General features: G+C 50.7%; 6 protein-coding genes across 6 annotated transcripts; 4 read left to right on the plus strand and 2 right to left on the minus strand.

Moving 5' to 3' along the window:
* Positions 1–247: 247 nt before the first annotated feature.
* Positions 248–1,275, plus strand: PFICI_02677 (uncharacterized protein; the record flags this gene model as incomplete). Its single annotated transcript, XM_007831258.1, has 2 exons — positions 248–1,156; positions 1,219–1,275. 2 exons carry the CDS (start codon positions 248–250, stop codon positions 1,273–1,275), a joined length of 966 nt encoding a protein of 321 aa, XP_007829449.1.
* A 679-nt stretch (positions 1,276–1,954) lies between these two features.
* On the minus strand, positions 1,955–3,975 carry PFICI_02678 (uncharacterized protein; the record flags this gene model as incomplete). Its single annotated transcript, XM_007831259.1, has 6 exons — positions 1,955–2,809; positions 2,866–3,037; positions 3,162–3,229; positions 3,283–3,453; positions 3,509–3,550; positions 3,613–3,975. 6 exons carry the CDS (start codon positions 3,973–3,975, stop codon positions 1,955–1,957), a joined length of 1,671 nt encoding a protein of 556 aa, XP_007829450.1.
* Positions 3,976–5,122: 1,147 nt separating this feature from the next.
* PFICI_02679 (uncharacterized protein) lies at positions 5,123–7,049 on the plus strand (the record flags this gene model as incomplete). Its single annotated transcript, XM_007831260.1, has 5 exons — positions 5,123–5,289; positions 5,391–5,738; positions 5,798–6,600; positions 6,669–6,880; positions 6,930–7,049. The coding sequence occupies 5 exons, from the start codon at positions 5,123–5,125 to the stop codon at positions 7,047–7,049; spliced, it is 1,650 nt and encodes a 549-aa protein (XP_007829451.1).
* Positions 7,050–7,430: 381 nt separating this feature from the next.
* On the minus strand, positions 7,431–8,316 carry PFICI_02680 (uncharacterized protein; the record flags this gene model as incomplete). The annotated part of the gene is made up of 3 exons (XM_007831261.1): positions 7,431–8,064; positions 8,129–8,157; positions 8,233–8,316. The coding sequence occupies 3 exons, from the start codon at positions 8,314–8,316 to the stop codon at positions 7,431–7,433; spliced, it is 747 nt and encodes a 248-aa protein (XP_007829452.1).
* A 1,281-nt stretch (positions 8,317–9,597) lies between these two features.
* On the plus strand, positions 9,598–12,576 carry PFICI_02681 (beta-glucosidase I; the record flags this gene model as incomplete). The annotated part of the gene is made up of 7 exons (XM_007831262.1): positions 9,598–9,667; positions 9,732–9,796; positions 9,928–10,164; positions 10,228–10,556; positions 10,643–10,934; positions 11,000–11,719; positions 11,785–12,576. The coding sequence occupies 7 exons, from the start codon at positions 9,598–9,600 to the stop codon at positions 12,574–12,576; spliced, it is 2,505 nt and encodes an 834-aa protein (XP_007829453.1).
* A 386-nt stretch (positions 12,577–12,962) lies between these two features.
* Positions 12,963–13,819, plus strand: PFICI_02682 (uncharacterized protein; the record flags this gene model as incomplete). The annotated part of the gene is made up of 2 exons (XM_007831263.1): positions 12,963–13,338; positions 13,428–13,819. 2 exons carry the CDS (start codon positions 12,963–12,965, stop codon positions 13,817–13,819), a joined length of 768 nt encoding a protein of 255 aa, XP_007829454.1.
* Between the last annotated feature and the right edge of the window lie 158 nt (positions 13,820–13,977).

Genomic DNA, 13,977 nt, shown 5'->3' on the forward strand with positions numbered 1-13,977 from the left:
GCATTCCCAGTTTACTGACGGCAACTCCAGTTACATCAGTCTCCACCATAATGATATACTTTTCAGTATATATCGACCCTGGAACTGACTTCAAAATGATTATTTTCGACATTCAATTCATATCAAACAATACCAACAACTACAATATTGATTGTCGCCTGTACATATATATTACAAGACGGCGATACTTTCCATCACCTCACGATACCCATTCACCTCTACCCAAGTCTCAACACAATTAGACACGATGGCACCCGGAGCCCTTGTTGACCACGACACCACGGCCCGCGATGGCCAGGCCCTCGAGGACCTCTCAGACCAGATTGATGCTGTCAACGTTCTGAAGGACCAGAAGAAGGCTGCTGCCGCCGCCAAGGCCAAGGCCGAGGAGGAGGCTGCCTTCAACTCCAAGTCCGAGTTCGACTCCGAGAAGGATAAGACACAATTTAGACAATACGAGGATGCTTGCGACCGAGTCAAGAACTTTTACCTCGAGCAACACACTAAGCAGACCGTCGCATACAACCTCAAGGCACGCAATGACTTCAAGTTCCGAGAGAAGCACCACATGACCATCTGGGAGGCCATGGAGAAGCTCAACACCCTGATTGATGACTCCGACCCGGACACCAGCCTGTCTCAGATCCAGCACTTGCTCCAGTCCGCCGAGGCTATTCGTAAGGACGGCAAGCCCCGCTGGATGCAGCTGACCGGTCTCATCCACGATCTCGGCAAGTTGCTGTACTTTTACGGCTCTCAGGGCCAGTGGGACGTCGTCGGCGACACATTCCCCGTGGGCTGCGCCTTTGACGAGCGCATCATCTACCCGGGCTCCTTCAAGGAGAACCCCGACATCAACGACCCCATCTACAGCACCAAGCACGGCATCTACTCGCCCGGCTGCGGTCTCGACAACATCATGCTGTCCTGGGGCCACGACGAGTACCTCTACCACGTGGTCAAGGACCAGTCGACCCTGCCCGCCGAGGCCCTCGCCATGATCCGCTACCACTCCTTCTACCCCTGGCACAAGGAGGGTGCCTACCGCGACCTCATGGACGAGCACGACCACCAGATGCTCGAGGCCGTCAAGGCCTTCAACCCCTATGACTTGTATAGCAAGAGCGACGGTATCCCCGACGCTGAGAAGCTCAAGGTATGTTTTATTCATTATCCCTCTATATAATTTGGATCATTCACTAACAAGTTCTCTTATAGCCTTACTACCTCGAGCTCATCAATGAGTTCTTCCCTAACGAGGTCATTGAGTGGTAGACTATATAATGTCTACACTTTACTAGAAATTCATTGGGACAAGGTTACGACAAAGCGTTCATTTTTATTTTACTTTTCTGGTTATGGAATTTTTTGAAGAATTAAAGAACAAACACGTCATGTGTACGGCACGGTAGGCCTTTGTGTACTCGAAATAAAGATTTTGGGCAAAGAGCAAAAAGCTGCCCCTTCTCGACCTGAATGGCGAGAGTTCATCACTTCATACTTCATTTCCAAGTATTGCTATTTTTGTGTGCATGATTAGTGACGAAAGCGCTCGCTGCCGGACAAGAGTCGACTGCATACCCCATGTCATGTCTCGATTCGGTATCCCCTCCCGTATTACTAAATAATGTAAATCTCGGCCAATGAAAGATGTCATCAAGTACGTGTCAACTTTATTGTCCCGTCTGCGTGACATGATAGGCGCAATTATAATACCAGTAAAGCACAATCTCGGTAGGTGTTTGATGCGATAAGTATTGGAGTAGACTATGCACTCGACACCTAGCCGACTAGGTGCACAATAGGAGCCAGCCACATCAACACTGCATATTCCAGTGCATGGGAATCTGGGGAAGCAGCACACAACAAACCTATTGGTCACAAAACTTGGTATGCTCAGTTCGTTCCATGCTTTCAAATCTACAACCCGCATACGATACATGTACAAGAGCCATCACTTCTTGTCCTCGTGCCCATCTGCCGGGGGATTTTGCGGTGCAGAAGTCTGGGCTTCCTCGGCCATTTGCTCCTGATTCGGCGTTGGGCTGGTACTATTGCCGTTTTCCTCGTCCTTTTCCTTCTTGGCCACATCTTTCCTAACGCTCCAGCCGCCTCCCCAGCCGACCAGACCCTTTTCGTGCGGGCCCCTGAGAAAGCACAAGACAATGGCAAAGCCGATAAAGGCAATATTGCACCCGCCGCTCCAGGTCCAGCCGCCGCGGGCATACAGCCGGTTGCCGACGGCGGTGCCCGTCAGCTGGCCGGCAAAACTAAAGACCATGTAGGCCGTGTTGACGCGGTTCCGCTTCTTGGGGTCGAGGTGGGTGTAGACATTGGTGCGGTTGGCCGTGTGGGCAAAGTTGGCGCCCGTGTCCATGGTGATGGCCTGCACAATGGGCCCCGCGACGGTGAACTTGCCGATAAAGGTGCCAATGACAATGCCGACGAATTCGAGCGACAGGCCTAGAATGACGCTGAAGAGCGGCACGAAGCGGTCCGTGATCAGTCGCGACCAGAGTGGACCTAGTGTGATGACGGCAATGCCAATAAAGGCAAAGAAACCAATTTCTAGAGACGAGTAATTGTAGGGCGGCGAAGCGAGGAGGAATGTGAGAGTCGTCCAAAAGGAGGTAAACGCTGCGCTCAACAGATATCCGGTTAGGCAGGCTTGCAACAACAGTGGCTCTTTGACTACCATTGTGATGATGTCCCACAACAACTGAAAGTAGGGAAGGCCAGGATCCTTTGCTGGGTAGTCCGGAAGGAAAAAGAACAGTAGAATAAGTATCATGTACTGAGCCCCAAATGCCTGCGATAATCCAGTCATTAGTGTTTGTGTACGGTCTGACTTGATCTATAACTCACCAGCCAGTATATGTTCCGCCAAGAGGTGAAATTAGCCAAGATACCCGACAAGACCCTGGCAATCAGCATGCCAAGTGCAAGCCCCGAGACAACAATAGAGAGCGAGCTTGCGCGCCTATGCGGAGGAGCCAAGTCTCCAACTAGTGGAAGCATCAGCTGTGGCGTTACGGTTCTACGAAGGCGGCACAAAGTCAGTACGCGCTTATCATAAATCCTGAAATGGGCATTCAAAAATCTGCCACAAAGCAAGGCAGCCAGTCTGGGATTCATGGGATCATGGCAAAAGGATCACATACCCAACGCCACATATAAAGGACAGTCCAATAAAGGCATTGAAATTGTTGGTGAGGCACAAGCCAAGCCACTATGTCCTGTCAACCGCGTGTCTTTTGAGTAGCAGGATACATCATTGCCTACCACAGTCGCCGTTGCCCAGATTAACGTGAGGACAAAGGGTCTTCGGCGCACTTTGTCGCCAAGCGGGCAGACAAATAACAAGCCGACGGCGTAGCCAGCCTGCGAAAGTGTCGCAACATTGGATGCAGTCTCAAAGCTAACATTGAAGTCGTGGGCCAGAATATTCAAGATCTATTCTCAAAGTCAGTCATTTATATAAGAGAGGTGGGCAGTAATCATGGCTTACCGGTTGTGGGTAGTAAAGGTTGGCAACAGTAAAGGTCCCGGCCTATACCCCGACTTAGTTCCTCTTGAGCTATTCAAAAGCAATAACGGATTGCCTATACTGACCAATCCCATCAACATGTTCATGGGTAATGAAAACTGGGGAGGATTATCTGGATCATAGCGACATCGCTTGGGGATCCACGTGAGTCTGCTAATCATGGATGCTGCCGTCCCCGATGCCGTCTTGTCCACCGTATCAACCAGGCCGCCGTTCGTGGGGCCTTTTGGGGGTGGATCTTTTTCTTCATGATTGCCGGGTTGGTGTGCCTTGTCCTCGCTGACTGAGATGCCATCGGTCCGTTGTATGTTCTTTGCATCCGAGATGGATTTCCTCTCCCCCATATCGCTCGATACTTTCTGCTGATTGAGAACGACGTCTTGTCTACTCTCTCCGATGTCGTCATTGGTTCCCTTTGGCGGATGCATGTTTGCGGCGACTTCCGTCTGATTTGATTATTCAAGCTGTGTAAATTTGGCAGTCTGACGGCTACCAAAAGCAGGCCGTGTTCACAGGCGTAATAGATTTCAAACCTGCCAATTACCTCGCAAAAAACACATCTCGAGGACTAAATGTATAAAAAGAAAAACATGAACCAACTTCCCAAAAGTTTCATCAGTGTGTAAAGGCTCAAGTTTCGGGACTCGGGAATAGTAGGGGGTCGGCGATAGCGGGTCGATCCGCATATTCGCTTGCAGGGGGGAAGAGGCACAAGTCCCCGAGGTCTTGTGCATTTTATTGCCAAGCAAGCACCGGATTAAACGCCCGTGCTAATGTGCGCGTTGCTTTCACTGACCTACCCGCTTAAGAACTCTGCCGATGCCCCCGAATACCAATGAGATCATGTTCGGAGCTTATATTTGCTAACCTGTGCTCCTCTCAAGGGAGACAGTCGGTCGTCGAGGTTCGCATCGGGTCTTTATATGGCGGATAACAAGTAGCCCCGACCTGCGAGCACCGATAGGTATTGGGGCACATTTCGCATTGGCGTAGGACTCCCCCCCCCCTCTACAACCAACATACAAGACTGGCGCCCGAATGGCGGTCGGCAGCGGGCGTGACGGGCGGCAAGGCAAGTAATAATAAGAGGGGACACACAATGGGGCCGCCATGTGCCTTGTGGGTGAGCCCAGGCGGTCCCCATCGTAACACAACGCTGCAATCAATTTACCTATTGTTCATTCTGCACTTCTATGACTCTTGAGTGGTCAGTAAGTCAGTGGATTGAGCAATCAGGCACCGTAATCGTTTTGAATTGGGGTACCCAGTATCCCCCCTCCCCGCCGTATCGGAGGCTCGTCTCCACCTATTCGGTCCAGGTCGATGAGATGATCGGCACTTCGGCTCGTCTCCGTCAGTGCACACGAAATTTCGCAATCGTATCTTCTATCTGTCTCTCTATCTCTCTTGCTTTCTCTAAACTTCTTTCTTCTTTTGGAGACCGGTGAGGGTTTTCTTCTTTTTGAGAGGCTCATCCAATTGGACATTTACTCTTGTAGCAAGAGCTGTTGTCCTATTTGCAGAAATTTTGACCTACCATTGTCATTCTTTTTTACTGCATGCTGCAAAGAAAAAATGGCGGCCACTGAAACTACGCCCTTGCTGGGCAATGGCGCCCAAGGGAAGAAGCAGCCGGTCGCTAGAGCGAAAGCGGAGCAAAAGAGTTCCTTCTTCGGGCCCGCCAATCGCATCCTCTTGGCCGGTTTCTTGATGGCATTCACACTGGGCATTACCCAAGTTCCGTACGTATTCTACATGAGCAAAAAAGAAGAAGAAGAAAGAGAAACCAATCTCATGGCAATGAGCATAATTGAAAGCAATTTATACTAATTCATCATGCTAGCATCATTTACGTATTTCGTGTAATGGAATGTGATGTATTCTATAGCCATAATCCTCCCTTTGACGGGATTGGTGATCGCTGCCACCGCCGGGAGATCGACGCCGGCACCGCGACGCAGGTCTCTATACTAGGAATGTCCACTTCATTCAGCGGCGTCTTCAATCTCTTTGTGTGCGGGTATTTCATCAAATTGTGGGGGCCGCGATGGGCTTTTGTTAGTCAGACTTCGCTGCTTGGCATCCGTGTAGCCACTCAGGTCATGGGCGTGACTATTGGCGGCAGAACTGGTATAATCATATTCCAGGCTTTCCAGAGTATAGGCATCATCGGCGGGCCGCGTGGGTTCCAGTGAGTATGCCCCCTTCTGATGAGGTCTACGATGAGAAATACTGACACGTCCTGTTTAGGTTGGTGCTTAATACAGCAGTCAGTGAAATTGTTCCTGCAAGAGACCGAACTGCCGTCTTTGGTAGACTTCAAGGATCCATCATGCTTGGAACTGCCTTTGGCTATCTGTTGGGCGGTGTACTTGGTGACATGTATGGCATTCGACGGCCTTTCGAAGTGGCCTTCTTCCTCTACATAACGTCCAGCATATACGGCGCCCTGTTCTTGCCCGAAGCACCGACCGAGGGCCACGCTGAAAAGAAGAACCCTCGTGGTGTCGGTGGCTTCTTTGCGCCTCTCAAGGTCATTGTCCCCCAAAAGTATATCCAGGAAGATGGAAAATTGTTCACAAGTTACGGCCTGATCTTCCTTGCACTAGGCATCTTCCTCGGAGTTTTCGCCTCGACCTATGCACCAACCTTGTTGCAAATGTATGCCACGTCCGAATTCGGCTTTGGTACCACGGAGAACGGATGGCTCATGTTTGGAAACGCCCTTATTCGGGGTCTCTTTTTGATTGTCATGTTTCCCAAGATCATCTCGGTCGGAAGAACTTGGCTCAATGGACCCAGCGAAAATTCCCATGGTAACGAGGTCGCCAATGGAGATGAAGACGATGTGCCGACTGATCCTCGCGATTTTCCCGCTTCTCCAGGTGAAGAAGTCCCACAAGAACCGATCAAGGCACCGCAACCAGAGGAAGAAGAGGATGAAGACGTCGGGACTACCTTTGATCTGTTGTTTGTACGCTGGAGCTTGGTCGTGGATTCGATCGTCACGGCTATTGCTGGATTTTCGAGTCAGGGTTGGCAGGTGTATATGGGTGAGTTACAGAGTGCAATTCGCTGGAAACCAAGCCTTTCAAGAGTTGTATACTAACGTGCGAGTTAGCCGGATTTCTGCTTCCATTTGCCTCTGGTTCTGCGCCAGCAGCCAAAGGTGTCATGACGGAAATGTGTCCCTCCCATCAACGCCAAGACGCCATTGCGGCCATTACTTTGGTGGAAAGTGCCGCCATGCTAATAACCCAAGGACTGTTTGGACTCATTTTTGCCTTCTTTTCAGAGATTGGTCAGCCGAGATTGACCTTTTTCTGCAATGCCGTAAGTATCGACGACATTACACTATCGCGCTTTTACTGATGGTGTTTAGGGATTCGCTCTGGTCGCTACCACGGTTCTGTTTCTTTCGAGATTTCCACCGCCAGGTAGCAAGCGTATCGACGAAATCAACGATGACGAGGCCGAGACGGAGCAACCTAGGGTGATGTAGGATGAGATTTGGTGATTTTACGCAGATCAAAAGTACTCGAAACATTTATTTTACATATCACATAAATCCATAGACTAGAGAATGTCTGTCACAGAATTGAAAGACATAAAAGTTCAAGTACACTAGTTGAGTCTGTCTCGTGCATGAGAGCGACATAATAGCCAAAAGGTTTGATTAGTACAGCTTCAAGGTCCGGCGATAATCGTAATGCCGTGGAAGCTGCTTGCGGCCGCCCATTGGATCTCCGCCGACGACCGATCGCCCGAGTAAGATCGACCGAGAGAACTCTCCGATGATCCGCAATAGCTTGTCCACTTCAGTCCCGTAGACTTGTTTGTGAATGAAACCGTGACAAAATAAGATTGCCCCCCTCTATCAACCCTATGACTTGGACTTGAGTACCTTGGAGTGTTGTAGTATTCGTTCCTGTTCTTCCCATGGCAAAGTTTTCAGTCTTTGGAATATTAGCCTCTCATCTTTTTTTGTCAGGCCCTCGTTTGCCAATTCCGAGGCTAGATGTTGCTGTTCCTCACTCAGCTGGGGACGTCCTCGGTAATAATGGGATGTTGGCCTTGCTTTTATATCGGCACGAGTATGGTTCCGTTCGTAACTACCACTCTTTTCGCTCGGACTTGACACTGCTATTACTTTTGCACCCGAAATGGTCGACTCTGTTTCCTTCTCATCGCTGGCTTGATGTATCCGGTGTGCCTCGTCGTTGTTGAGCGAAACATGACCACGGCACGCCGACGGCTTGTTCTTCATCTCGCCGTGGTGGTACAGACCGTCCTCTTTGATTTCCACCCGCACGTTGACGTCCAGCTCGACGCCAACAGCAGCAACATTATGTTTTCCTAGCTCTTCCTGTCCTAGACTAGTAAAGGCAATGCTCCAGGTGCCATCGCCGTGTGCATGGCATGTCGCCAGTTTCCCGCCCCTCGACTTGAAAAACGATGTCGTAACGACCTTCTTGGGGTCAGTCTTGTCCTGACTCGATGTGTGCCGGAAGGAGCCTCTAGTAAGTATTAACAAGTGGTGCCGCAAAGACGAAACGAATGCTCATGGATCACTCTGCGTACTTGATCTTGGCTTCTCGCACTGTGGGTATCTGGGACCGAATTAGACCACGACCTTATGCTGGTGTTTCTGCATGACTTGCGATGATTTCCATATAGTTTGATACACTTTCGGTAGTATGCGCCCAGCCCAAGCCACCGTCCAAATCCCGGCGGAGATCTTTTATGCCGTAATTCCCACGATACCTCATGTTAACTTTGCTTGTTGATAGTATTGGGAAGGATGATTAAGAATATCCGGATGGGAGCACAAAGAGTAGGCAAATGCTAGCGGCTGACGCAATAGCGCTGCAGAATGTGTTGGTGTTGAATCATTAAATGGGATATGGGGCTGTCCATGCTGGGATAAATGCGCGAGATACGCCAAAATGTTTTGCGCAATTATACAATACTAGAAATATCTGATAACAGTCTAACTCTTAGGTGAGTATAATATTTCAATCTATAGTTTTCGGTAATGACTCAGACTGTGATGCGTCGTGGTTTTGAATGAGAACATTCAAGAACATTCTGATGACAGCCGTACATAGCCTTCCTTACACGGGTACCCAACATGAAGACTTTACTGCTTGTCCACTGTTGCTGCGGCCTACCGTTAGTGAATTTGGTGCCAAGCCCCCTCTACCCCGCTAACCTGGCAGATACCAGTATCAGGGTATACTCTGTAGAGGTCATGTCCATCTTGTCACCGTCCGATAGTGAACAGCTAAGCTGCCTGTGCTCAGGTACATATAGCAGTGACTGTGAGCGACTGAAACAAATTAAACAAAGTAAACATTAAAAAGCTCCGAATGTCATGAATACCTCCCTCGTAAATAGTCAAGAGACAGGTCGTATTCCAATCGCCGATCAGCGCTCTCTTACCGCCAGAATACTGGCAAAACTCCGGCAATTTTCAGGTTGATCGGCCCGTCGGCCGACTGCAGCAGCAGGGTTCAAATGGGCTAGGCGCTGCCCGTTCCTGCGTTTTACAACTGAGGGGCTTCCGGCGGGAAATAGGGTCTCTTGATAAACAATATCACGATGCCACTGCCTCTTTCTCTTGGCAAAGATGAGAGATCCGTGACGGGATAGGAAGCACTGAGCTGCAGCTTGCAATTGACTCATAAGCGAGAGGTCAGGATCTACAATTCATGAGCTTTTCATGACCATAAACGGGTAATAACCATGCAGCTCGTCCATCGGATCCAATGTATGTATGTATGGCCATATCTTGGCCGCAACGGGCAACCGTGAACCCATGCCACTTACGGATGAAGTGGTGCCGCCGTGGAGCCAATGATAGATACCGCGAGTAGATGCAATACTATTTAAAAGTAGCTCCGACGCCACGTTTGTGTATTCGCGAACAAGTTTCTCAAAAGTCGTCCTCCCCCATTTCCTCTTGATTGCTTGCATAGCAGTCCGCTTGCCCTTTTTTTGCTTCTTGCCATTATACCCACCTTAGTCCTATCACAGCCGAGATAATCAAAATGGCGGATCTCAACGTAGACGAGGTGCTGAAGAAGCTCACCTTGTCCGAGAAGGTGGATCTGCTCTCAGGTTCGTCTACCTCCTCACACTGCCACTCATGACTTGGTGATGCTTATACGAAAACCCACCCCAGGCATTGACATGTGGCATACCAAGGCATTGCCTCATCATGGGATTCCTTCAGTACGGACTTCTGACGTGGTACGTCCGACGCTGGCCATTATGCATACATATCATGTAGAAAAAATGGAGCTAACAAGCTAGCAGAGTATACATATATATTCGGCGACAGAGATGCAAGCTCGACCTAATCACATTCAACAACACAGGGCCCAAATGGTGTTCGAGGAACCAAGTTCTTTAATGGCGTGAAGGCAGCATGTTTCCCCTGTGGAACAGGGCTTGGAGCCACATTCAATGTCGAGCTCTTGGAGGAGGCCGGAAAGTTAATGGCCGACGAGGCCAAAGCCAAGGGAGCGCACGTCATTCTCGGTCCCACCATCAACATGCAGCGATCGCCGCTCGGCGGGCGTGGCTTTGAGTCCATTGGCGAAGACCCATTCTTGGTATGTGCAAATGGCCGTATCCCATCTTGACGACCAACACCAATAACCTCCCCCTCTCATTAGGCTGGTCTTGGAGCCGCGGCTCTTGTCCGGGGTATTCAGTCCAAAGGCATCCTGGCCACGATCAAGCACTTTGTTTGCAACGACCACGAGCACAAGCGCAATGCTGTCCAGGCCATGGTTACAGAGCGAGCTCTGCGCGAGATCTACGCGCTCCCTTTCCAGCTTGCAGTGAAAGGCTCCCAGCCGGCCGCATTCATGACGGGCTACAATGGCGTGAACGGCACATATTGTAGTGAGAATGACAAGTTGCTTGACAAGATGCTCCGCACAGAATGGGGGTGGGAGGGACTCGTGATGAGTGATTGGTGGGGAACGTATAGCACAACAGAGTAAGTTTTCGAGCATCGAAGCAATGTGATGAACAATGGATCTTCAGGTGCGTCTTCAAATAGGCCTTATCTGACACATCGTACAGAGCTGCCATAGCAGGACTAGATCTGGAAATGCCAGGACCAACACGATTCCGTGGTGATGCCCTCAAATTCAATGTCCAGACAGACAAGGTACGAGAGCACATCATCGACGACAGAGTAAGGACTCTCCTCGAGTTTGTCAAGAGAAGTTACGAGAGTGGCGTCGAAGAGAATGCCCCGGAAAAGACTCTGGATACGCCAGAGACAGCAGCACTCCTCCGAAAGATTGGCAACGAAGGCATCGTTCTCTTGCAGAATGAGAAGAACGTGTTGCCTTTGAAAAAGGACAAGAAGGTGAGCATAGCCCACACGCCATGTGGCCCTCTTCTGGTTGATGGCTACTGATTGCTATTATACAGACCGTCGTCATTGGACCCAATGCAAAGATTGCTACCTACCATGGAGGTGGTTCTGCTTCTCTTGCAGCTTACTATGCAGTCACCCCATTCGATGGTATCAAGGAGAAACTAGGCAAGACTCCCGAATACACTGTTGGCCAATACTCACACCTGATGCTGCCGCCTCTGGGCTTCTCGACCAAGTCTCTCAATGGAAACGATGGAATGACCATGAGATTTTACAACGAGGCACCAGACGTTACCGGAAGGAAGGCCTTTGACGAGCTCGAGATTCTCAAGACTGACAACTTCCTCATTGACTATGAGCACCCGGATCTCAAGTCGGAGCTTTTTTATGCCACACTGGAAGGCACATTGACTCCTGATGAAGACTGTACCTATGAGTTCGGTCTCGTCGTGTGCGGTAGTGGCAACCTCTACGTTGACGGAAAGTTGGTTATCGAGAACACCACCAAGCAGACGCTGGGCAGTTCATTCTTTGGATGTGGCACGGTGGAGGAGAAGAGCTTTTACGAGGTCAAGAAGGGACAATCATACCAGATCAAGGTCGAGTTTGGATCGACCCCAACGTCAAAGCTCGGCGATCAGGCTGTGCTCATGCGAGGTGGTGCTGTCAGACTCGGCGGTTGCAAAGTGATCGACCCCAAAGCCGAGATTGAACGTGCTGCAGCTCTTGCCAAGGATGCCGACCAAGTCATTGTTTGCGCCGGACTCAATGCTGTAAGTGACTACTTCTCCCCGGTACCGCTACCGTTGAGCGGAAATGAGCTAACAATGCGTTGTAGGACTGGGAGACTGAAGGCGCAGACCGGGAGCATATGGCTCTCCCTCCTGGTATGGATGACTTGATATCCGCCGTCGGAAAATCCAACTCCAACACGGTCGTCGTACTGCAATCCGGCACACCCGTGGAGATGCCTTGGATCAAGGACGTCAGTTCCGTGGTCCAGGCCTGGTACGGAGGCAACGAGACTGGAAACACCATTGCCGACGTGCTGTTTGGCGACGTCAACCCGTCAGGAAAACTAAGTCTGAGTTTCCCAGTTCGTGGATCAGACAACCCGGCATTCCTCAACTACCGCACAGAGGGAGGCCGCGTGCTCTACGGCGAGGACATTTACATTGGCTACCGCTACTACGAGTTTGCCCAGCGCCCGGTTCTTTTCCCTTTTGGACACGGCTTGAGCTACACCACATTTGCCTTTTCAGACTTGTCCATTTCCGAAAAGGAAGGCAAACTCCGCATTGACGTTCGCATCGAAAACACGGGTGATATCCGTGGTGCCGAGGTGGCGCAGGTGTACGTCGCACCCAAGCAGAAATCCAAGGTCAACCGACCGGTCAAGGAGCTCAAGGGCTTTGCAAAGGCTGAGCTAGGACCTGGAGAGAGCAAGGTCGTCACCGTCGAGCTCGACGCCAAGTATGCCGGCGCCTACTGGGATGAAGAGCGTAACAAGTGGTGTGTCGAGGCTGGAGAATACGAGATTATTGTGAGTGACAGCAGCGAAGTCAAGGACGCCAAGGCAGTCAAGGCCTCGTTCAAGGTACAAAAGACGACCTGGTGGTCTGGGCTGTAGTTTGATGAAGCAGACTAGAGTCTAGCATGTTCAATATACCGCAAAAGTTATGTTGTCGTTTGAAGTAAACTCTTATTTGGCGAGAGCATGAAAAAATACTGTCCATTACCAATCGCATGAACCTGGTGAGTGATGGTGACTTACACGCTAGGTTCTAGCACTCTATTACCCCGCCAAACTTGCTCACAGGACCCCGCTATTGAGCAATGACATCGCTAAACTGCGACGCGCATTGATGAGCTTGGGCGCGTCTAGCCATCGCTATCCCACTCGAGGTTTATACAACCAATATCGTCCAATCTCAATACATCTTTCAGAAACTGGGCGCATTGCACCCAAATAGTTGCACTCAAACGGAGAGAGGCGAGGAGAGACAGATCGTAATCATGGCACCGCCCACGATCCTCGCGCACAAATCCGCCTTTCTGACCGTGCAAACACTACACCTGTCGCAAAGCCTCGCACCATCGACCGCCTGGCGGAATCGCGCCCACAACGACCACAACAACGATGCAGAAGGCGCCAGTAACACCAACAGTATACCGCAGCGCGCCATTGACGACGCCCTCTTTCGGCTAAATCAGAACCTCCAGCAGCACGTGCGCAGGGTCTACCCGCCGCAAGCGACGCGGCAAGTTGCCGAGCAGATTGACAGTCTGTTCCTGGGCGTCGGGGAAGACGATGGCGGCGACGATGCGCGGGATGGTGACGAGGAGAGGGCTCTGGCCGAGCTGGACGAGCTGCGGGAGGGCATTGATTTGAGTACGTCTACCGAAACCGACATGGAGCATTATATACCCCATGCCCTGGGATTCCAACAAGTGCTGATACATAGGTCTTTGTCCCCATAGCGGCCGACGAAGCCATATGCTCCCTCCCAGCAACATGGGACTCCCACCGACCCGAACAAGCAGAAGCCGATCCAGCCGATGCGCAACAATACGAAACGCTCCAGGACCGGCTGCAAACACTGTCGGCGCAGAGGGCCGAGACAAAGGCCCGCGTCGAGCGACTGCGGCAGATGCAGGCCCTGCTCCGACCGTTTGAGACCAATGTGCAAGAGAATCTCGTCACCCGCAATGGCGAGATTGAAAAGGAGCTAGAGCGCATGCGCGTCCTGCTTGTGCGAGTTGCTGGCAGAATTGGTCAGCTGCCCGATAAAGAGAGCGACGGCGATGAGGTCATGGAGGACTTGGATGTACTGGAAAGAAAAAAAGTCGATACTCTTCTCAGTGGGCTTTGATACTGTATGTTGGATTTGGGCGTTTGGCTGACATTTTGGTTTGCAAATCCTGCTATGATACCCCTATTGATTATTTGTCTATAAAGATGCTTCTAACGCAAATCTTGTCGAATTTCGTGCTGAAAAGTCTCTGGCACTAGACTCGAAAACGATAACAG

Source organism: Pestalotiopsis fici (genome assembly GCF_000516985.1).
Source record: "Pestalotiopsis fici W106-1 unplaced genomic scaffold PFICI_Scf_2, whole genome shotgun sequence".
Taxonomy (NCBI): domain Eukaryota; kingdom Fungi; phylum Ascomycota; class Sordariomycetes; order Amphisphaeriales; family Sporocadaceae; genus Pestalotiopsis; species Pestalotiopsis fici.